This window comes from Aspergillus aculeatus, assembly GCF_001890905.1.
Source record: "Aspergillus aculeatus ATCC 16872 unplaced genomic scaffold ASPACscaffold_22, whole genome shotgun sequence".
Lineage (NCBI taxonomy): Eukaryota > Fungi > Ascomycota > Eurotiomycetes > Eurotiales > Aspergillaceae > Aspergillus > Aspergillus aculeatus.
In genome coordinates, this window is record NW_017962997.1 from 285,908 (window position 1) to 308,432 (window position 22,525).

The following is a 22,525-nucleotide window of genomic DNA, read 5'->3' on the forward strand; positions in this document are numbered from 1 at the left end:
CCACTGTGGAGCGGGAAAGTGAAGCTGCGACGAAGCTGCCGAGCTTCCTCCACCGCAGAGACTCCGGCATTGCAGGCAGTTGCTCCCAGGAACGAACCGTCTACTGAAGCAGGGTTCGTTCTTCACGCCACCGTTAGAGACTGACACCACTGGTGGAGGTGCGGATATTATCCCCTGGCCCTGGGGGATCCTGCCATCATAAGTCCCTACTATAAAGCTTCGCAAAGACCCGGTCTTCCACTACTCTCAACACACACATTCCCTCATTCTCTCTCTCATTCACTCTTTCCTTTCTGTTGATCAGATCAGACCTTCAGTCATTCTTTCTTTCACTCCGATTTCTGTTGATCAGAATAAAAAAACTAATCCACCATGCGTTTCGATCTCCTCACCCTGGCCGCTCTCGGCTCCCTCGCCGTTGCGGCCCCTGCCCCCCACGATGTCGCTGAGAGAGATCTTGTCGAGAGATCCTCCTGCACCTTCACCGATGCTGCCTCCGCCAAGGCCGGTGTCAAGAAGTGCTCCAGCTCGATCCTGAAGAACATCAAGGTCCCCGCTGGCCAGACCCTTGATCTGTCTGGTGCCAAGAAGGGCTCCACTGTATGTCCCTCCACTGCAATGTGCCACCCCACTATACTGAATATCTGAAAAGGTCACCTTCGAGGGTACCACCACCTTCGGCTACAAGGAGTGGAAGGGCCCCCTCATCCGCCTCGGCGGCGAGAGCGTCACTTTCACTGCTGCCTCGGGCGCCGTGATCGACGCCCAGGGTGAGCGCTGGTGGGACAGCAAGGGCACGAACGGCGGCAAGACCAAGCCCAAGTTCATGTACGCGCACAAGCTGCAGAGCTCGTACGTCAAGAACCTGCACATCAAGAACACGCCGGTGCAGGCGATCTCGGTGCAGGGCAACGACGTGCACATCGAGGGCGTGACCATCGACAACTCGGCGGGCGACAGCAAGGGCGGCCACAACACCGACGCCTTCGACATCAGCGACTCCAACGGCGTCTACATCAGCGGCGCCAAGGTCTACAACCAGGACGACTGCCTGGCCATCAACTCCGGCGAGGTGGGTCCCCCCCTTTCGTTTACTCATGATTTAGAAAAAACTAACGACACCAGAACATCTACTTCGACAGCGGCTACTGCTCTGGCGGCCACGGACTGTCGATCGGCTCCGTCGGCGGCCGCGACAACAACGTCGTCAAGGGCGTGCACATCACCAACAGCCACGTCGTCAACTCCGACAACGGCGTGCGCATCAAGACCATCTACAAGAAGACCGGCTCCGTGACCGATATCACGTATGACAACATCCAGCTCGAGAACATCGCCAAGTACGGCATCGTCATCCAGCAGGACTACGAGAACGGCTCCCCGACCGGCACCCCCTCCAACACCATCCCCATCAAGGACGTTACCATCAACAAAATCACCGGCTCCGTCGAGAGCTCCGCCCAGCCTGTCTACATCCTGTGCGGTTCCGGCTCTTGTGCTGACTGGACCTGGAAGGGCGTGGATATCTCCGGTGGTAAGGAGAAGAAGTCTTGCAAGAACGTCCCTAGCGGCGCTTCTTGCTAGATGCTTACCATGGATGATCGCCGTGGTCACTGGGCGAGTGCAAGTGATGGGGTTTACTGCTTCGGTGGGTTGTGTATTAGTAGTTGAATCTTTATTCTATAATCTTTAGAAAATAATCAGAAGGTCTGCTGTGATATATTCTCCCTTGAGTCAGATCAAACCCTCCCTTTTAGAGAAGCGGCGTAGGGATAGTCCAAACCATTCGCTAATGGTATACTAAACATTGTCCCCCTTCCGTTGAAGCCGTGCACCAGCCCGCCCGGGCAAACTATCTCGTGGGGTACACCTGGCAGTACATGAGTAATACCCTATAGGTGCCACTCAACCAGCTCACATACACATTCCCAACTACCCCTCAAACTCATTCGAATTCCTTATTTTGGTGGATTCGCGTGTTGTTTGGAGGGGGAGGCTGGATTGCTAATTAGGATATTAGATCCTTGTCTAGAGGAGAATTAGGAGAGCATGACAAATACTGATTGAGTGACGATTGTGGAGGGGTGTAATTCCTTCGTTGGTAATGTTGCTCTCGAGAACTTGTAAGGATTTTGAGGTGAATCTATATCTCCTCCCCCAATCTTCATCCCCAGATAAGTTGCATCGCTAAGCTGAAGCTATCCCCAGAATCTCGAGCCCAATATCACCGCTTCGTATTCCGACCCCATCAACCTCTACGCGATCATGGATACTTATTAACTCTCCGCATGCGCTGGTTGGCTCCTCAAGGTTCAGCGGGCCGTACCTACGGTCCCTCCCACCCGGTGACGTTCAGATCTTGCCCTGATCAGATTAGACCGGTCTTGTGGCAGGCACACCAGTATGATAAGTGCTGTTGACACCGGCTGTAATTCTTATCTGCACTGAATTAGATGCGCTCGTGATCGCGGGAGTGGACAAGTCAAAACTAAGGGCTTGGCGGGGTGTGGTAGCGGAGCGCCAAGGGCAGGCCAAGGGAACGGTGGCTTGGCGGGGTGCAGGGGTCCATTCCGCTATCCCTTTTCGGAAGAGGGTGGATAGTTTGGGAAAGTGGTTTGTTTCGAGGAGATTTCAGGGGTCACAGGCACAGATGCCAAGGATGGTCATTAATGGTGGTTAGTGCTGGGTTCAGTGATGTGATATGGTTGGGTCACTGATAGATGATAGTGTGCGGGTGAGAGTGAATCATGAGGTGGACAGTAACTCGGTAGATAAGCGGTTTACTAGCTTATAGACACATATCCTTCTTTTTTTGGTTCTAGTTCGCAAGCCCATACTGACAAGCATCGCACCCTTTCTTCCTCCTCCCATGTATCTGCTCCAACATATCCGACCACCTTCCACTCCCCCAACCTGAAGGTACGAAAAGTGCACTAACCCCGCCACCCAGAATGCAAATCCCTCTTCTTCCCCGACCCCACCACTGACCCAGTCGGTGTAATCAACCCCGTCGCATTCCGTATCATCTCGGCCACCGCATTCACCTCCTCCACACCCACCGCCTCTCCTCGGGTGTGCCACCCCAACTCAACCGGCAACCGTTCGTGCTCTACACAGTGCCCAGTTAGCACCATCACACCCCAAACCTCCCCCCAAACCCAAATTGCAAGAGTAAACATACCGAAAAAATACTCCACAAGCGAGCGATTCACCCGACCCGTCCCCATATCCCCAAACGCAATAATGGGAGCCGCCACCTCGCCCAAACTGAACTCCTCGGTTCGGGCCGTGAACGCGTATGTCGGATTGAACGCCTTGGACTCGACCTGCCGCGCCAGCTTGCCGTTGGCCAGCATGGCAGCGTCGAGGGTGGGGCCCGTCCAGTACTTCCGAGTCTGGGCGAAGATGGTGGCGTTGAAGATGTGGTTGTTGCCGAAGTAGGCGTCGCTTCGACTGGTAACTTGTCAATGGAATGGAGGTTGACTGGGGGGTAAGGGAGGGGGTTATGCTGACCTGAGACTTGCGTCGTGCTCGAGGATGTTGTGCTGGTTTAGTTGGTCCCTTGTTTTGCAGTGCAATGTTAGTGGGTGTGGTACGGTGTATATGGGTGGCTTACAAAGTGAAGTAGGTCGCGTCGGGCTCCGGGTTCACGACAATGGCCATCTCGAACATGAGCGTGGCGAGCGAGGAGGTGAAGTTCAACGCGGCGCCTAGGGCCTCGATGAGGCGAGGGCGCGTGATGTTGCGGCCGTCGTGCGGGAGGAAGTGGTGATTTGCGAGGGTGTTCATCATTGGGCAGGGGCCACGGTCTGTTGTTTATCAAAAATTGTCAGTTGGATGTGTTAAGCTGGTGGCTGGGTGGAGAGGAGCGGCGTACAGTCGTCTGCTCCGGCTGGTTGCCAGTGGGAGATGTCTGCGGCCCCGTAATGGGGGTGGGCGCTGGCTAGACCTAGCAGAAGGGTGATGGGGAGGGTGAGCTTCATGGTGAGTGACTGTTTTGTTGCAGTGTTGATGACTTGTCCAGGAGGACACATAGCAAGAGGCAGAGGGGGAGCAGGGTATTTATCTACCCAGGCTCTGTGCATACAGGAATTGTTTCAGCCTGGAGCTTACCATTCGCGATGATGATGCGGTCACTATATGCCACTCAGATTATGAAAGGGCATCTCAAACAAGACAATGAGATTGGATGCGCCAATAGTATTGGGCTTGTTACAATGCAGTTGCATGGTTGTCGCGCATGAGCTCATGGCGGTAAGCGATGCTCCAAACGGTGCCGAGTACGAGTACGAACCCGCTGTTGCAGATCGGCACTGGTGGGGCGGGGAACTTTATTTACCAGGGTAATCAGGAAACGCTGGTTTCTTATAGGTGCAGATGTAGGTTGATGCCTGGATATGCAATGCGTTGTTGAAACGCAGTATTCTCTTGAGGGTGGCTGGAGGCAGTGCTGGCTATCTAGTTGGGTGGTCGGATGCAGACGGAACGTGAGCCCTAGACGTATTCCAGCCAGCCGTGTCACTGCTATCGATGACATTAGTAACAAAGCTGTAAAGAAGGAGTTGGCTCAGCAAAATAAGTCATACAGACATTCTTCGCAGGTGGCCAACTAGACACAAATCGAAAGATAACATTTTAGACAGCTATATTGAATTCATTGGAAAAAAGACTCAACATGCCAACGGTGACATAAAACTACACAACCGAAGAGGTCCCCCACAACCGAACCTCCAACGCCAGCGCAGCCATCGTCGCGCAGGGGAAATCATCCAGCCTCAACGGGCAACCCCGCGGCAGCCGCCTCAACCAGCCATACAGGAGCTCGATGTCCAGCACGCAGTCCAGCGAGGGCTCTCCGTTGAACTCATACCGATACACCGCTCGGGCAGTGCCTCTCTCCTCCGGGGACAGTTCGCGATAGCACCGCACATGCTCGAAGGCGTGGATGATCCCGTGGAACAGCGGCGCCTGCGGCCGCATCTCCCGCAGCTTCTGGAAGACAGCCCGTAGGCGGTTCTCTAGGATTTCCCAGTCGAAGGTCTGCGTGGCCAGTTCGCGGGTCTCCGGGGTGATGATCACCAGTTGCTGGGTGGGGGTAATGGTGCTTAGTTCGAAGGTGTAGGTTTCTTGCATTTTGGTGGTGTGCGGGCTGGATTGGGTATGGGAGGGGGTGGGAGTTGAAGTCATTGTTGAGTGGATTGGGAACGGGGTTTTATATAGTGGATTGCTTGATGATGGACTCGGTGACGGTGACATTGATGTTTGTTTTGCTTTCTGTGGAGACTTACGGTTATAGTGGAAGTAGGGCTTTCTGTGTTGACAATTCTTTCATTGGGTCTTTGTCAAAGGTCACGATTCCCAAAAGAACTCTTCGGTTTATTTGGCATTTTCAGGCGTGAGGGACAAAGAGATTGGTCTCGATTTATCTCTGTACCCCTAGACTGGTCGTTCCCGGCTAAGTAGGTTTAATCTGACATTCGAGTCTGCTCTACAGTATCGGCATGGGGGGGGCGGGGAGAGGGGATTAGCTCGAGACATACAAAAGCAATTAGAAAGGAATATTCACCAGTACACACCCAGCCTTCCACACCAGAAGACCCAATATTTTACCTTAAGACAAAGACATTTGACGAATCAAATAATGTAGTATTTTTGATCTTATATGCTATACCCGATACCCCAAGAAGAAACAAGGAGAGAATCTAACCCCTCCTCTTGCTCTCCCTATAGTCCCTAACCCACCCATTCCGCAGCGCAAGCTGCGCACACGCCAACAGGAACCGCAGAATCTCATCCGCCCACTCCTCCTCAAACGACGGATTCACCTGCAGCGTGCGCATCCACGCCGCCGTCGCCTCCGTCGACTCGGTGTCGAACACCGTGTAGCCCTGATGATGGAACTGCATGATGTACGAGTCGCTCCCGGGGATCGCCGGGGGCACCTCCATGAAGAACCGTATCAGGCCCTCGCAGTAGATCGACCCGCCGAACGGGGCCGCGTGCGGCCGCAGTTCCCGCTGCTCCCGGATGCAATCCAGCAGGTCCCGCACCGCGTCCTCCCACTGCCAGAACGGGCCCGGCCGGGGGAAGATCAGGTTCACCGTCTCCGTCCGCGGGGCGATCGGGTGCAGCAGCACGTCGAAGGAGGAATAGGTGAAATCGGCGAGCGTGTAGTTCGTCGGTTCCGGGGAGAGTTCGCCTTCTTCTTTTTTGGAGGCGTTCTCTTTGTTGGCTTCGTTGTCGTTTGCGGTGGGTTCTGGTGGGGGTGGAATTGGGTCCCCGTTTGGTGATGGAGGGGGTGGTGGTGGGGATGGGGGAGGTGGCCGTCGCGTTGGGCTTGGAGAGCGACTTGGCGGTGGTCTTTTGGAGACTGGCATCGTTGTCCTGGTGGGATTACTTTCCGAGGGGTTTGGGAAATGAGGTGGGTGGGGGTTGGGAGGAAGAGGGCGGGGGGGCTTTGTGTTGCCAGGGCTGGCCTTATATAGACTGTTCCGGCTTTATCTGGTGTGACGATCGTCGGCTGATTGAATTTGTAGAGGTGATTTTCAGTAAAAGGGTCGATGTTTTATTGTTAGGTGCTAGGCATTGCAAATATGTCTTTGTGGGAACGATGATCTTAAGTACGTGCCCCGGTTTGTTTGTTCGACAGTGTGCATTCGAATGTATTTACCGATGGTTGCGATGCGTTCGACTGCAAGGAGACTCAGTGGTTAGTCCTTGATCTGTGCTTCAGTGACAACGTACTTAGACAAGATAGTCTAACTTTATGTCTCAATAGGTGCTTAGACTTCTCTAAGTATGTTCTCAAAATTGACAGACGCTGCATAATGCCTTATCAGTGGAGCAACAGCCCTAAGGCAACAAGGCAAAAAGGCACATCGCCCCCGGACAGAGCAAGGTCGTAGAACATTACAACCAACGACGAGGGTAGCTGCTACTCACTTTCGAAGAAGTGAGCCTTAAATCGAGTAGCTAGATACGATGGAATTCGAATGTATAATTCTGACCAAAAAAAGAGTGTCATGCTCTAAATTAATATAATACCTGACAGAAAGGGTTAGGCGTAGCATACCATACACAACTGTGCCCGAAGTATGTATCCACCACCAGTTTTTATTAGCGATACGCGAGATCTACGACAGGTTGTACCCAAAATACCATCGTTGTCCAATGACCTCACGCCAGTATGCCACAAAGCCTCATACTCAAGTTCCAAAAGACCTAACCTCTAGACCTCAGTCCCTCGACCCGGAGACTCTCCGTCTCCGAATCCTTGAAGAACAATGACTCGTTGCTCGCCTGACTGGTGATTTTCCCACTCATCCGTGGGTCGGCATCTAGGTGATCCATGTCTAATGACTCCTGCAGCTCGATGCTGGTTGCAGACCGAATTTTGTGGCCCCCACGTCGGGCTGGGTAAGGGTTGTCGGGATAGATCGGGGTCTCTGGCTTTCTTGCACGGCGCAGACTGTATAGCGTGGGAAAGTTGGCAACGATAGCCGACGCAATAAATTCGACCGCAGTCCAGTAGCCTTGTCCGACGAGGTCTTGCGTGTCGCCGTGAACGGGGGCGCGGAGGATGGTTGCGATGATGCAGAGGAAGCCAACCGAGAAAAGGGCGATGAGTTGAAGGCGGCTAGATTGGTTAGCTGAGAGTCTCAAGGAAGGCTTAGGGAGGGATGAGGATCTACCGATGCCAAGGTCTTTTCACCCGAATCAGCCATGGAAGAGGGAGCACAATGAGCATCAGGTCTGTGAGGCCATTGAGCAGGATATAGGCCACAAGGTTCCCGACACGTCCGAGGCAAGGTTCTGGTACAACACAATCAGTGACCTCGACATTGTATCAAAAGCAGGAGTCATACTCTTCTTGCGGTAATCACAGACCATAAACATTTCAAGTTCCACACCCCCGAAACTCAGTAGGAGTATTGCCCAGCTGATGCGAACGAAGATGAAGGGCCACGGGAGACCCTCCAGGACGCGCGAGATAAACAGGAGAACAACCGCCTTCTGGCCCCAAAGACTAGAACTGTCAGCGATCACTACTACCCACGTCGTAGGGACCGTACTAGGCACGAAATATAGCTTGATGCGCCACCAGTATTTTGTTCTTGAGCAGCTGCTCTTCGAGCAACTTATCAGTGAGATGTTGCGCTTGGAGGCGGGCGTCGCGAGTCAAGATGATGACGCTTATCGCAGTAAGCAGACTCACACAGGCAAGAAGCGTCACCAAGCAGAAGACGGTGCAGTAGTCGGCCGCTTCAAACCGTTGGTGCCGATACTTGCGCAGAAAGAGTCTCAAGATCATGATAAGAGCGGCAAGTCCACCAAAAAGGTCCATCAAGACAAGGGACGTTATCGGACGCGAGGATACAGCCATTGTGAGGTTTGACAAGATGCTGAATGGCTGCCCCAAGAAGGGACGACGCAGACCCATGGTTTGGTTTTATTGTGGGGTTGGTTCCAGTCGGGACCTTTTTCAACAAAGAAAGTAAATGTGGTCAGGGCGGAACAGACCCAGAAAGTATAAATTGCACGAACCGAGGTGAGGCCAAGTGAACAAGGAAAACCAGCCGCAATCAGTTGTCACAATCGACGAGTCAACAGAATGCAGGTTCTGGACCAGCTGTGGCCACCACTCGGGGTGAATGATTTGTTGATTCACAGGACACCAACATGCCACATTCATCAATTGGAGACATCCACGATAGCATCGCGCGAATTCAGCAATTTGTTGCGACCGAATATAGCGGGATATAGACCGTGCCTGCGCTCTGACCGTCAGGTACTAATGAGGATTTGCGCGAAATCAAGGACAACCCCGGTCGGTACCTTTTGATCGACAGTCAGATTTCGATCACCTGATAATGCACGAAGAAGCCCACCAGACTGTACTCACCAAAATTCCCTGGCACTGCTCCGCATGTTCCCTCGGACCAGGTGCTATAGCACATCTCACATATCGCGAGGCACATCGTCCGTGCGCATCACAAGATGGGAGGTGTCTGCCGAGAGAAAGATGGGAACGCTTGTGAGAAAGATAAGGTCCACTGGTGGTCAACAAAGTGCCAATGCCCGGACATTATTTTGGCGAAATGGTGACCTCGAACGGATGGTGCAGTTGGTGCAGATGGTGCAGATGGAAGGAGGACGGAGGAGTGTCTACAACTCAGCATCCCAGCCACGTGACCCAACATAGCAGCTACTCTTTCCAGTGCGACCCGTACACTTTCACGGAACAACACCACTTTTCTGATTCCCACTATGCAACCCTTTCTCGGAATCATCTTTTATGTCTTTGCATGCGGTAAGCCTTTATTTCTCTCGATGCAGTCCTTGAATTGTCCCTCACGATCAGTCCATATTATAGCGAGTCGATCCTTAATCTCGCCCGACAACAAGTACCAGCACTCTCGGCGGAAATGCCTAAACAACGTCCATGCCTGCAAAGTAAGAGAGCTCTCCCAACCAAGATAAGTGGTTTCAGGTTGAATTTTATGGCAAAGACAATGTGCTAGTCGAATGATCTAACACGATAGGGATCCGGACTTGTTACAATAGTCGCGCTCACCTTCGAAGCATGAGGAAGGCCACAAGAATCTCGCATTAACAGGCCAAATCCATTACCGCCGTGTCCCCGGCGTTATTCTCTCGTCTTCGAACAGTTTCGGTTTATCTCGAGGGGGGCTGTGACTTACAAGGCATTAACTTCAAGCTGCGGGCTAGGACTACTCCTGCAGATCTATGGCAAGCCCATCGTTGAACGGATCTTTTATGCTCTCCACCAGCTGCTACACTGCATCTATGCCTCTCAGCATCCTGTAAGGGAGCTGGATGCTTTCTAATCACGTGAAGGCAACCGGCACACTCGACGCGGTCAGATTTCTCCCAAGCCTCATTCCATGAACCTGATCGGAAGCTGCACTTCCACATGTTTCCTTCCCCTCACAAAACAATAATATTGGGTTCCATTGTGGATCAACTGTCAGACCGATTCGTGGACGATAATTGGCTGCGTCGTCTGGATTTCGTTGCCCCACTCGTTAGACCCGATGTATAATCCTTCCGCGGTATGGAGCTTCCATCACCAACTACGAAGCCAACCCAGAGTGGTAGTGTATAAAGTCTGCGTTTGCTAAGTTACCATAGAACAATCAGTAGTTGCAGCGTTTGCGCTAATAGTAAGAGGTATGTTGCATTTTTGCAATCTGATCGGGTGGCATCGCTATCGATACAAATCCTGTACCCTGGAGTTAGCTTCGATCTAATCATGACTAACTACTGTCGTCTCCGTTAGGCAAGCAATGGCGCCGTTCCGGCATAATATTAAATCACTCATGTATTGCATTGATTGGCTACCGGTCATATCCCCCTGCACGTACTTATTTAGCCTCTTCCTGGGACAACCTTGGTTCTCAGCTTTAAAAAGCACACGATGTCCCTCAATCTTCTGACAACTATTGACCGGCGAATCAACACACCGAGACCAAAACCATCATGACCAACCCACGCAAGAAAGCCTTCGCGAAACGATCTCGTACGGGTTGTCGTACTTGTCGGTGAGTCATGATTTCCTGTATCACGCCGTGGATGTCAGCTGTGACTAAGACTCAAGCTATACAGTGCTCGTCGCGTCAAGTGCGATGAAACACCTGTGGCCTGCAACAATTGCACCATTTCTGGTATGGCTTGCGACGGATACGATGTACACAGACTTATCCCCGGGGGTGGTCGACGTAAGACTGGAAATCTTGTTCCAATCTTCACTATTCCCGCCGACATGGCCCGCAAGCTGCAGTGGACGACTACCTCGGACGAGCGCCGATGCCTGTCGTTCTTTCAACATAGATCGGTAGAGCACTTGGTCGGCTTTTATGATTCACCTCTGTGGCAGCAGGTGATCTTCCGCCTATGCTACCAAGAGCCCGCCATCTATCACGCGGTTATTGCTCTGGGGGCCGTCAACCAGGCCAACGAGATCGCAGGCTGTATTCCCCGCGCGGGACAGAGTACTGCGCATCTGCAGAATACATGGTACCAGTTTGCGCTTGAACAGTCTGGACGTGCGATCACACTGTTGAACAAAAGGCGCATGTGACAAGATCCCCAGCTGCAGGAGGTTATCCTTGTCTGCTGTCTACTCTTCGTGATCTGCGCACTACTCCATGGGAATCGCAATCATGCTAATTTTCATATCCAAGGGGGACTGCAGATTCTACACGTGATGAAGATCCAGCGGCAAACTACGGGGCTGGAGCTTAGCCAAGAGACCGTCTTCGGTGGGCCATCCGGCCCCAGGTTCTCGGTGGAAAAATGCGTGGTGGAGATGTTTCTGAAGCTTCAGGAATCGTCCGTTTTTTATGGCACCGAGAATCCGGTGGACTTTGACAGCCACTTCGTATTCGGACAACCGTACGAAAAGTACATGCAGCATTTTCAAAGTCTGGGACATGCAAAACAGGTTTTGAAGCCTTTGACCCAGGCCAACTTCCTCTTTACCGCGCTTTATCTCAAGGCATCGGATAACTACATTCGAGAGGACTACGCATCCTTACAACATCGCCAACTGCTGTTACTCTCATACTTCCACCGATTTCTATGCCAATTCGAGATCTTCTGCGCACAGGAATATCCATACAGCGCAGATGGCACATCTCGACTCAACAAAGGACAACGCGAGGCGGAGTTAATTAAGCTCAGTTGCCGACAGGGCATCCTCGCCTCGAAGGTGGCTCTCTACTACAAAAGTGAACTGTGGCCCGAGAGTCTGACTCATGAATGCGAAGCCCTGATCATCGCATCGGAAACCGCAATGGCCAAATTTGGCGGTGAGTATCCGGCCGTGACAGCGGATCTGGCAATCATGCCAGCGTTGAATATCAGCATCTTCCGATGTCCGGACTACGGCGTCCGCGCGCGGGGGATTGCGGCCATTCGCTCCTGGCGGTCGGAGGAAGGGTTCATGAGCGCTACCCTGACATCGGATATTATGGAAGAAGGTATGAAGAAGGAGTTGCAGTCCATTTATGATAAGGCGGAGCCATGGCCCCGAGGAGTGGTATTTGTGGAGGACGACGGTCTGGTGACGGCGCGGGTGTCGTACTGGGTGGGCGCTGAGGAGAAGCAACACTGTCTACCGCTGAGGCGGAATGAGATTTTGCAAGCCGATTTGATTGCGATCGAGAATGCCAAATATTGGCCGTGTGTTCGCATGTGGGGATTGCTCGACGATGTAAAGTTGTGACGCTGTTCATTATATTTCGAAATACCACAAAGCTCAAGTGCAACATCTGCCCAGTACCATCGGAAGCGGTTCTTTGGTTTTGAAATTGTATATTGTGACTCGCATATCCCCGTCCGGGGGTGGTATTTGTTCTATCTGTATGTTTCCTTTCACAAGGAGATCTACTGTCTGTGATGTAAGTTCATCAACCAGTCCACGTCAAAGCGAAGCATAGTCAACGATCCCAGGAAGAATAGTCAGGCATCCAGCGCCACCGAATACTGGCATTCAGCCCGGGCTGTAACCCGATACGCTCCTCCCACATCTTCATCCTCGGCCGAACCTCCCCCTCCTCCTCAACGGCCCCGTCCCCATTCTTCGGAATCAGGCTCTCCCAATACTGCAAGATTGCCCGGTCCTCGATAGGATGCCACTCGCGCATCCCCTCCAGCCAGAACTGGTCCACCACGCGCAGCCCCGCCCTATGCACGTCCCCGAGCTCCCTATCCGGCTCCTCCCGCACCCGCTCGCGGTATAACCGGACGGCCGTGCGCATCGAGATCGTCCCCCACATCGGCTTCATGTCCGGGTACAGCGTGCGGATGTACTCGAACCCCCGGTTTAGCGCCGGCAGCGCCAGCTCCGCCCAGTTGACCGGCGCCGTCCACCGCACCCAGCACACCTCGATGCTGTAGGTTCCGGCGCCGTGCGGGACGGCGTACACGTTCCAGTGGGGGAGTTTGCCTCGCGGGATGGGGTTGGGCGGCTGGAAGGGGGCGTGGAAGGTTAGGGCGTGGGTTACGAAGGGTTCGATCGAGGCGGGGGTGGGTGTCGCCATGGTGGGGTTGGGAGGGTTGTGGTTTGGGTGTTCTGAGATTAATGGTTGGAGTTGGTTGTTGGATAAGGTTGGGGCGTGATGGGTGGTTTTGGTTTGAGTTATGATTGATTGGGGGTGGGAATTTATATACAATGATGTTGAAGGGGGAGTAGGTGGAGATCTACGCTTGTTGCAGCTGGGATTCTGGGCTTTTTGTTGTGGAGTCATGAGGGGGGTGGTGGCGGAGGGTTTCCCAAGGGTAGGGGGATCTTCGAGATATAGAGTTGATCTTCAGGTAGGGTTGCGGGACTTTTTATGCGGCAGTAGCTGGTTGGCTTCATGAGTGAGCGTTGAAGTGTATGTGCGTCTTGTCAATTTCCCTTCTCGAGATTAAAGTATAGTCTACATCTTCTAGTCCTTTCTGGCGTAGCGTGTATAGAGAGTGGGATTCGGAAGCGTTTCGCGTCGTTAGTTAACTTTCTTCAACCAGGAATTATGATTTCATATAAGCATACAAGCCAAAGGGATCGATACATAAAGGCAGTTCCCTCTGTTGGGAAGGATGTGAATCAAATTTGACGCGTCGAATCAATCGGTCGACTTGTTGAAAAGTAATATTGAGAAGACAAAAGAAAGAAAGTGGACAAAGGAAGTGGAAAAGGGGAGTGAAAAGAAAAGGAAATGAATCAATAAGCCACAAGATAACTCAAGAGTCAGATTTGTTTCGAGTCTGCAGGAGAGTGGCAATCTAGCTACTATCCGAAACACGGGCTCTCCCTGCTGCCTGGGGGATCCATCAAGCCTTTTGAAGACGTGTATACATTCTAGTCCCTTTCTTGCCATCCCACGTACATCTAGAAGAGGTAGTTAGATATACCTTGGTGGGTAGTTTCCGCATGCACTGTTGGAGGCGAGGAGAGAAGCACTTCAATCACAAGGTCTGGCTCGCTTGAAACGCTCCCTGTGTACTATGGATGCGAAAGAGAGAGGAAGTTATATATGTTGTGCTTTGGGTGGAGATCAAGGTAAAAATGGTCATCTGGCTGGTGATGTTTTCGTTGTCAACATTGCCGCAGCGCAAGTTGCTGAGATTTGAAATGATGGGTATTTGTGATGGTCGTGGCCCAGATATCTGCTCCTGGGGTTCGCGCTGCCTTGGACTGGATGATCCGAGACGTGTAAGAGAAAATCGCAACAATGCGTCCTCGATCATGAGCTCGACTTAAGCTCCATTTGGCACACCGACAGAAAGGCGTACAGTAAGCGAAAAAATAGGATGAACCGCTGTGGGGGTTAACGGGACGTGGGTTCAAGATATGTTGGGCCATGACGGATCCTGGAAAGCGGGCGCAGAGAAGAAACTCCGTTCAGGATGCAGCATTTGAACACAAGCAAGAGTGAAACGCTCAAAAATGGAGTGCATGTACAAACAGAAAAAAAGTTCTGCGAGTATGAGGACAGAATTCTCCCACCCACTTCAGGTACAGGGCTAATCAATGACACGCGGGTAATGGCTGCGGGAAGTAGACAGCCGGCCGTCCAAGGGCCCCTAGGTGTAGGTTACAAGCAGTGCACCAACGCCAACGAGGATCGAAATCAGTAGAACCAAATTGAGAGAATGCCATCTTTCAAATTCGCTTTCTCGAGAATTAGTGTTCAGCTCACTCATCAGCTTCTGCAGTGTCTGTTGAACAGACTCAATCTGGTCCAAAACCGGTGAATGCGCCGTGTACACACTTTGAAGAACATGAATCAGTCGGATAGAAGCTGTGGCAGAATCTGCCTGTTTCATAAGGTCTACAGTCTCGATCACGTGCTGGTGCCACGTTTGCAAATGCTTCTGCATCATGTCAACCAGCTCCAGGTACTCTTTGACAATCCCAGCTCGTGAGTGCTTCCCTGCGAGAATCCACACCCGGCTGCTAAGAAACTTCGAGAACTGGTTTCCTGCTTCCCTTAAGCGTTTCTGGCCGCTATGGAGCGTTTCTAGCCCGATTTCGGTCGGCACGGTGGTTTGCTCGCCGTCAAGTCGCGGGATTGCAATGTTACTCTCGAGAACCTGCCTGAACTGGTTTTCCGCATCCTTCCACCTCTCCTGTTTAGCGTGAATAATTCCCAAGTTCATTCTCGCGTCCACGATGACGCTGCGTTCTTCTTCTGACGGCAGGCTCCGGGTAGAAAGTATCTCAAGATTGCGTGAAAATATCTCTTCTGCCTCCTTCCACCGCTCCTGTCCGATATAAACAGCTCCGAGCTTTCCCCTGGTGCTAATAGTGTCAATATGTGCTTCTCCAAGGTCGGAAGTTCGAATTTTAATAGCCTTAGAGAAGACCTCCTCTGCGTCTTTCCATTTCCCGCGCTTGTAGTACACCTCCCCTAGGTGATCCTTGATGCTGATGGATTTTGGGGCCCCTTGAGCGACGATGAGCCCAACCACTTTGTCACCAAGAGGCCCCTGGCGAAACTCGACAAGCCGTCGGTAAAGCGATGTGGTATCGTCAGATTCTTCGTATCTGCGCTCCAGGAGTGCTCGGATTCTGGTCGTGAATGAATCATCTCCCCTATGCTCCTCGTCTTGCATCTCAAGCACGTGCGTATACAATGCTTTTGCCTCTGACAAACGGCCCTGGCCATCGTACACCTCCGCGATTAAGGCAATCGATCTTAGCGTAGAAGGGTCCCTCCGGCCCGATATTCTCGTTCGCGTCTGGACCAATGGAATCAGAAGCATTTCGGCGTCCTGCCACCTACCTTGCACCATGTAGAGTTTCCCCAACTCTTCGACAGCTTCGAGCGTCCTCGAATGTTCCCCGCCCACCAATTTCTTGGCGAGGTAGATGTCCTGCAAAGCGAGCTCTTCAGCCGGCTTCCACCTCCTCTGTTTGGTGTAGACTCGTCTCAGGGTCTTTGCAGCAGATACTGTCACATAATGATTGTCTCCGTATACCCGATGGCTCCTCTCAAAGACTTTAATTCCAAGCTCTTCAGCCTCTTGCAGTCGACCTTGCATGATGTAGACATCCGTGAGGGAATCCATGCCCTCCAATGCCAGGTAATGGTTTTCCCCCCCGAGCTCCTGACTTTCCTTGATTACTTCCAGGTGTCGCGCTATCGTCTTCTCCTGGTCGTGTTGATACTGGGCGACAAGGCTTTCCATCTCAGTGGCAAAAGTAGCCATCAGGTTCCCTGAGCCAAAAAGCTGCTCACTCGCATCTCGAAGGGTCTTTCCCATTTGCTCCATTGCTCTATAATCGCCGCAGGATGCCGCATGACTTACACCTTTCATAAGTAGCGAGACCCAACTAGGCATCAATGTTATCAAGGTTGGTTGTTCGGCCACTGCCTGTTTGAGGTGGGGGAATAGAAATTGATATCTGGCCTGAGCCTCGGGTTGGAAAGGGAATATGCGATCAATGCTGCCCATCGATACTCCCAGCCACCGTGAGATGAGCCCTTCCTTCTCCAACCAACCCTTTATAGCAAGTTGAACGAGTCTGTGCATTTCAAAAATCTTGGGATCCTGTCTAATTGCGATGAATGAAAATTCTCGGAGAGTACGGAGGTCTTCTTCGAAGTCCAAATCGCCATCGGTTGATCTTTTCGTCACCTGTTTCTCATCCTTGTGCTTGGTAATCTTGCCATCTTTCTCCCTCTCTTGGATCGTGCTTCGAAGTAGCAACTCCGGGATGCCCTGTCGATCAAAGAAGCTCATCAGAGACAGAAGATCTGCTGCAGTCGGTCTCGATTGTCGGATATAGTCGAATGATATCTGCCACGTTCTCAGAATGGAGTTACTTGCTTCATAATCCCGTTGAGGCTGCGCAGACTCGTGGTCCAGAATATGCGCGTTATTTTCGAAGTCCTTCAAATATCGGGTAATGGAGTACCTCGGAGCATGGTACTCTATGAAAGCAGAGGCTTGAATAATTGCCAGTGGCATGAATTCGAGGGCTTCGAGAAGCTTTGCCGCTTCTTCCTCATCCGCCGTGACGATTGTAAGCTTTTTTTGTAGAAGGGCCAGTGCGGACGGTGCATCCATTGGGTTGATGTAGAAAATGTCGCGGCCGCTAACTAATTTCAGTGCCACCGCCTTGTTTCGCGTGGTGAAGATGATCGCCCCGTGAGGACAGCGAGGGAGCAGTCCTAGCAGCGGTTTGTGCACTGGGCTCGTCTGGCCGCCGTTGTCAATCACCTGACTATCATGCAGTGGGTCGTCCAGCAGACTTTCATCATCGAGGTTATCCAGTATCAAAATCCATTTCCCATGCTTCGAATTATAGAGCCAGTCGTTCACCAGCTGGAGAACGTTGGCCGTAGCATCGTGCCGTCCAGGAAGCTCGAGACGGTCGGCGATTTCTCGGTAGCTCAACTCAAGACGTGATGCGTTACTAGCATGGACCCAGAAAACCCACGTCTCAGGCGAGTCGTCGCGCACGCGATAGGAGTATTCAATAGCTAATTGCGATTTTCTTTCGAGACGTCAGCAGGCGATGATGCGATCATGGTTCACATCTTACCCAACACCACCCAGCCCCACAAGCGCTGTCCTCGATGCTGGTCTTGCACACCTCGCTTGGATCTCGTCCAGTATCGAGCCACAGGCAACGTAGTCGTCATCTCGAGCAAACGGGACAGTGGAGAAGGGCTTTGGTGGTGCTTCAGGTCGCACTGAGATAGCAGCCTGGCTTCAGTCACACTGGTCTCGACGGTGGGGGGCTGGACTGACCTGGAGGAAGGTGGAACTCGGCGGAAATATGGCCAGAGTTGTCACCGACCTGGAGTCCATAATTCACTCCAGGAAATGCTATCGACTGCATGTCTGACGAGCATCATTCGCGTACGGACCAAGGAATGGGTGGGGAAAGAGTAAGCATGTTGTGTGAGGGGTAAGTTCGCAGATAGTGCTTAGCTGCATCATCAGGTGACTCTCCCCCTGGTCGTTTTAGTTCAGTCAGATTTGCGCTTCAACTCTTTTTCCGCAAGCAATTCAGAACCAGTCAATCAGACACCTCACGATGGTTCGTGTACTGCCTCAAGTTCAACCACTCATTTTTTATGATGTGAAGGCTCCCTTACAGCCTATATTTCAGACCAAGCCACAGCCTTAGGCTTCGAAACCATGGGAGTGCGGTACTGGCATAGCCTTATGAATCGGCAAAGACCGACGCCTGGTTGACTAAAACGGCTACTTATTATTGCCAGATTCTACCAACATCGGCAAAACATTCTCCACTAACTGAGGTTTCTTTATTGACATTCTGGTCTAGCAGTGGCTGAGCGCATTGTCGCGGTCATTTGGCGCCAGGCTAAGCAAGATTAGCTTCGGAATTTCCACCGGCGGCGCAGTCAACTCGCGTCATCATTCACCACTGATAATTCTCGGACTGGCAACGGATGCGGCCCACAGCTTTAGTCCCCGTTCCTTTCCGTTTGATCTCCCAGATAAGAACGCCTGTCATGGACCACGGATCTCTCAAAACATATCTCCACTCTCCAGGCTACATTTCCTTTGCGCACATAACGGCGTCTTGGATGGCAACGCGAACAGTCCCAGAACGCCCTCACCTTCACCTAAACGTGATCGAGTCCTTCCATCCGTCGAGTTCACCTTTTCATGCAGTCCTTCATCCGCTGGAGGTGCGATAACACCGACCTCGTCCGTGGACCAATCAAGCCCACATCTCCGCGGAAGCGATCGGCGCTCGATCACGCCAACTGCACAACCCCTTTTCGAGAACCTGCGTCTCAGTGAACATGTTAAGCCCCCAGAAGCTGAAGAGCCACAGGTTGACTACACCGAGCAGGCGCAAAGAGTGTTTGGTTTGAGCCCGACACCCAAATCACTCGCTACAACCTACAGAGACCTCCACAATGCCACTCCCAGTCCTGCCGGACCCTCCTCCCGCCGGCCAGATCAGCAGTCGCGGGCAAGCACCCCCACCTCTCCTCTGGAAAACGTTAACGGCAACTTGACAAACCTGAATCTGGAAGGCTCTAAGCATGCCGCAGCAAATGCTTCTGACAAGATTCAGCATGAGTTCGTTTTCACCAACCGTGTTACTGTCGATAGTGATGACGATGACAACGCGACACACGATGACTCGGAACACGATCACTCCGACGACGATGACGACGAGGGCGACGATGATGATGAAAGTCGGTACAACGTTCGCCAGGAGGAACTCCCTCGAGCGCCAATATACGATATTCAACTTCAGAATGCACTACGCAATATCAAAGGTCAACTCGCTGGCCTCGCGCAGCAGCTTGGGACGAGACGCGATTTGGTGGGCGATTCAACTACAATGTTGCATCAATTGTATGAGCAGGCACTCAAGGCGAGTCGTTTTGCATATCCGGCAACGCGGACTGTGGGCTTCATCGGCGACTCGGGAATGGGTTAGTATCGGATCCATCTACCTTCAGACAGGAAAGGCTTATCTCGCATCAGGCAAGAGCAGCCTAATAAACTCCATTCTTGACCAAGAGGGGCTGGCCCGGTCGGTAAGTTAAGCCCTCAACCAGAGATAGTTTTTGTTTCTAGTGATTGACGTTCGCAGAGTGGTGACGGTGCTGCTTGCACGACAGTAGTTACAGAATTCCGGAGTATTAATGACGAACATCCGCAAAACTATACCGTCGAAGCGGACTTCATGGATACGAGCGAAATTCGTGAACTACTGGAGGAGTTGCTTTCCAGTGTTCGGAAATACTACACAGATGCCTTCCGCGAAGTGCAAGTTTCGGAAGAAAAAGAGGACATCAAGGCCGCAGCGCTGAGAGCGTGGGAGACGTTACGGTCTCTCTTCCCACATCAAGAAGGCTTTGACCTCGAGTTTCTGTCCAAGGAAGGAGAAGAGCCAGTAGAGACCATCTTAACGACTTTGCAGGAATGGGCCATGGCTGGACTGGATCACCGACCGGGGGGGCGAGACACCCTTCGCTATTCCGTGGTAGCCCGGCATGCGGATGAATGCATGGAGCAGCTGGACAGTCTCATGGCAGACCCCAAAGATAGCAATCGACCAGCATTATGGCCCTTTGTAAAGCTGATCAGGTTTGGAAAGGCTGATACAAGATCTTGCGAAATGTGGCTAATGACGTGGTAGGGTTTATTTGCGGTCGCCTGTCTTGCGCACTGGCTTGGTCTTGACTGATCTTCCAGGTACTACAACCAATCCCCTTATCCGTTTGCGAACTTTCAGACATTGACATCCTTAGGCTTCCGCGACCTGAACTATGCCCGAGTCCGGGCGACAGAGAAGTATCTCCGTCACAGTTGCGACGAAGTGTTCATCGTCAGCTCGATACTCCGTTGTACCACTGACCAGTCGATCGGCGACATTATCCGACGTTGTGCAAGAGATCAACCCATTCGCATTGTGTGCACTCGTTCAGAGGTTGGTGTCTGTTTTAAGAGATCGGATGATGGGCTGACTGAAAATTGCCAGGATGTCGATGCAAAAGAAACTGCGCGCAGTTCTTCCCCTGATGATGCTGCACGCATTCGTAATATGGACAGCCGAATCGAGCGTCTTGAAAGTAGAATTAGGTCGACGCGCTCTCGAAGACGACGCGCGAGCGGAAGTAGGGGCCAAAGCCTCGCTGCTGAGGAGACAGATCTAAGGTGTGTAAAGTTGACAGAGCGATCTCGCCATTGTTTGACATCATTACAGCGATCAAAAAGACGCCCTCCAGCTTGAGTAAGTGATACACATTATTGTTCTAAGAAGCAACAGCAGCCGCCAACTAAACACTTCCAGGTTGAATCGTTTCCTCATCAGAAGAAGGAACAACCGAGTCACGGACATTCTGTTAGCCGCCTGGGGCAGCCAAGCGCGGGTATTCTGTGTTAGCAACAAGCTTTACGCTGATCATCGATTCAACGACATCGAGGAAGCCAATGGGTACCGTGCGCTGAGTGGGATCACCGAGCTTCGTCGCTACTGCCAATCTGTTCCTGCTGATGCGCAGTTCCGGGCAACAGTCACTTACCTCAAAAATGATGTCCCGGCGCTTTTAGGTTCAATAAATCAATGGGTGTTGGCGGGTTCTAGTGGCATCACCGTCGCCCGAGCCGAATTACTGCGTGGCGTCTTAGTGGAGGCGGAAACGACCCTCGAACGGGTACGATCACTTTCACTAAAGGAACTCCGTTTTCGTCAGAAGCACACGATTCGTACGGACTGATGTGCCTTACTGACCTGAGACGGGAACGACCGTTGCTGACTTGCGTAGAACATTCTCTCGCAGGACTCAGAAGTGCGCCGAGCGCAGGGTACTTTGGAACAATTATTTACTAGTGATATAACTCGACTCATTGGTGCGTATGAACCTTCACTGGCTTCAAATACTTAGCTAATCGAGGAATCTGATGCAGAAAAGTCACGAAACATCTGGTGCAATAATGCGGTCAATGCGAGCAGGGAATGGGCTTCAGTAAGTCAAAGAGACGTACCAGGCACCATCGATACCAAGAGCTAATCTCTCATGTGAAGTGGCATCACATGACATACGCAGCTTTTTGTCGCAATTATGGAAGTCACGAGACGGGGAGGCAGCCCTACCGTTGCTGGAATGAGGAGATTCTCGGCTCCGCACGTGATTGGCTAATCCTCGCATGGGATGTTGTGTTAGGCCAGTTGGAGGGACATGCAGAAGGCTTCGAGAAGGGTCTTTCGCGTCTGTTCAGGGAGGTCTGCCAGTCTATCGCAAGTAAGCAATTACGTTGAATGTAAACAGTGCAGATGAAAGCCGGATTGCTGATACGATCGGACTTTCAGAACACCAGGACCTCGCGCCAGAATCGCTGCAGAATCTGCTTTCGAATATCCGCACTCGGCAAAAATGCTTGGAGGAAGCGGTGCGCAGTTCCTTCCATGATCTTGTGTATACAACGGAGTATGGTTTACCGTGAAAGCTGGACCAAACGCTGTTGGCTGATTAGCTTCACAGAAAAATCAAAGCCGACACGATCCAGGGGCATTCCAGTTCCTATATCGCGGGTGTCATGCGCCCTGTCTATAACATCTGCCAACAGCAATACGGTAGGGTCTCGAGCTTCAACCAATGGTAATGACAAAAGTCTAATCTCAAGTCGGGGAATGCAGGTACCGGAAGCGATTCCCGACGCAAGGGAACAATGAACCGCTCCCTTTCATCTCCAATGCTTTTCATGCAATTCGCCTCGAATATCGCGGAAGACTATCATCGCGTATTGAATCAGACCTTTGATCAACTAGACCAGAGGCTGCGGGACGAGATTGCGAACATCACTCGGGACCTGCGGGCTTCAGTCACGGTCGAGGGCGAGGTTTCTGAAGCGGGGCAGAACCTTCGACATGCTAATCAGGTGAAGAAGAGGGTGGAGGAAACTCGCATTGTTTTAGATCTTGCTCAGATGACGGCTAGAGAGTTGGCAGAGGAGATAGCGTCTTGATTTTTTGGCTTGGATTGAGCCATGCGTGGTAGTGGAGCATTGC

General features: G+C 52.0%; 9 protein-coding genes across 9 annotated transcripts; 3 read left to right on the forward strand and 6 right to left on the reverse strand.

Annotated features, from left to right (window-relative positions):
- Nucleotides 1–370: 370 nt before the first annotated feature.
- On the forward strand, nucleotides 371–1,712 carry ASPACDRAFT_82240 (glycoside hydrolase family 28 protein; the record flags this gene model as incomplete). Its single annotated transcript, XM_020206053.1, has 3 exons — nucleotides 371–600; nucleotides 653–1,072; nucleotides 1,126–1,712. Coding segments are annotated over 3 exons (1,109 nt in total), but the record flags the coding sequence as incomplete, so codon positions are not given.
- Nucleotides 1,713–2,730: 1,018 nt separating this feature from the next.
- On the reverse strand, nucleotides 2,731–4,052 carry ASPACDRAFT_127601 (peroxidase family protein). The gene is made up of 5 exons (XM_020197041.1): nucleotides 3,878–4,052; nucleotides 3,617–3,809; nucleotides 3,514–3,561; nucleotides 3,182–3,453; nucleotides 2,731–3,109 (listed from the first exon to the last, which is right to left on the reverse strand). Exons 1-5 carry the CDS (start codon nucleotides 3,981–3,983, stop codon nucleotides 2,934–2,936), a joined length of 795 nt encoding a protein of 264 aa, XP_020051438.1. The 5' UTR covers nucleotides 3,984–4,052; the 3' UTR covers nucleotides 2,731–2,933.
- Nucleotides 4,053–4,695: 643 nt separating this feature from the next.
- ASPACDRAFT_64703 (uncharacterized protein) lies at nucleotides 4,696–5,187 on the reverse strand (the record flags this gene model as incomplete). The annotated part of the gene is made up of 1 exon (XM_020204023.1): nucleotides 4,696–5,187. The coding sequence occupies one exon, from the start codon at nucleotides 5,185–5,187 to the stop codon at nucleotides 4,696–4,698; it is 492 nt and encodes a 163-aa protein (XP_020051439.1).
- Nucleotides 5,188–5,702: 515 nt separating this feature from the next.
- ASPACDRAFT_48205 (uncharacterized protein) lies at nucleotides 5,703–6,377 on the reverse strand (the record flags this gene model as incomplete). Its single annotated transcript, XM_020202085.1, has 1 exon — nucleotides 5,703–6,377. The coding sequence occupies one exon, from the start codon at nucleotides 6,375–6,377 to the stop codon at nucleotides 5,703–5,705; it is 675 nt and encodes a 224-aa protein (XP_020051440.1).
- An 844-nt stretch (nucleotides 6,378–7,221) lies between these two features.
- ASPACDRAFT_1860471 (uncharacterized protein) lies at nucleotides 7,222–8,383 on the reverse strand (the record flags this gene model as incomplete). Its single annotated transcript, XM_020197744.1, has 4 exons — nucleotides 7,222–7,636; nucleotides 7,692–7,812; nucleotides 7,866–8,026; nucleotides 8,073–8,383. 4 exons carry the CDS (start codon nucleotides 8,381–8,383, stop codon nucleotides 7,222–7,224), a joined length of 1,008 nt encoding a protein of 335 aa, XP_020051441.1.
- A 2,117-nt stretch (nucleotides 8,384–10,500) lies between these two features.
- ASPACDRAFT_1860472 (Zn(II)2Cys6 transcription factor domain-containing protein) lies at nucleotides 10,501–12,247 on the forward strand (the record flags this gene model as incomplete). The annotated part of the gene is made up of 3 exons (XM_020197745.1): nucleotides 10,501–10,562; nucleotides 10,627–11,066; nucleotides 11,205–12,247. 3 exons carry the CDS (start codon nucleotides 10,501–10,503, stop codon nucleotides 12,245–12,247), a joined length of 1,545 nt encoding a protein of 514 aa, XP_020051442.1.
- Nucleotides 12,248–12,461: 214 nt separating this feature from the next.
- ASPACDRAFT_64706 (uncharacterized protein) lies at nucleotides 12,462–13,064 on the reverse strand (the record flags this gene model as incomplete). The annotated part of the gene is made up of 1 exon (XM_020204024.1): nucleotides 12,462–13,064. The coding sequence occupies one exon, from the start codon at nucleotides 13,062–13,064 to the stop codon at nucleotides 12,462–12,464; it is 603 nt and encodes a 200-aa protein (XP_020051443.1).
- Nucleotides 13,065–15,213: 2,149 nt separating this feature from the next.
- On the reverse strand, nucleotides 15,214–17,860 carry ASPACDRAFT_36982 (uncharacterized protein; the record flags this gene model as incomplete). Its single annotated transcript, XM_020200263.1, has 4 exons — nucleotides 15,214–15,414; nucleotides 15,685–17,512; nucleotides 17,561–17,711; nucleotides 17,770–17,860. Coding segments are annotated over 4 exons (2,271 nt in total), but the record flags the coding sequence as incomplete, so codon positions are not given.
- Nucleotides 17,861–18,589: 729 nt separating this feature from the next.
- Nucleotides 18,590–22,482, forward strand: ASPACDRAFT_36854 (uncharacterized protein; the record flags this gene model as incomplete). Its single annotated transcript, XM_020200253.1, has 13 exons — nucleotides 18,590–19,105; nucleotides 19,181–19,442; nucleotides 19,495–19,547; nucleotides 19,604–20,100; nucleotides 20,153–20,208; nucleotides 20,265–20,443; nucleotides 20,495–20,670; nucleotides 20,720–20,746; nucleotides 20,807–21,198; nucleotides 21,522–21,747; nucleotides 21,798–21,944; nucleotides 21,999–22,090; nucleotides 22,154–22,482. Coding segments are annotated over 13 exons (2,952 nt in total), but the record flags the coding sequence as incomplete, so codon positions are not given.
- Between the last annotated feature and the right edge of the window lie 43 nt (nucleotides 22,483–22,525).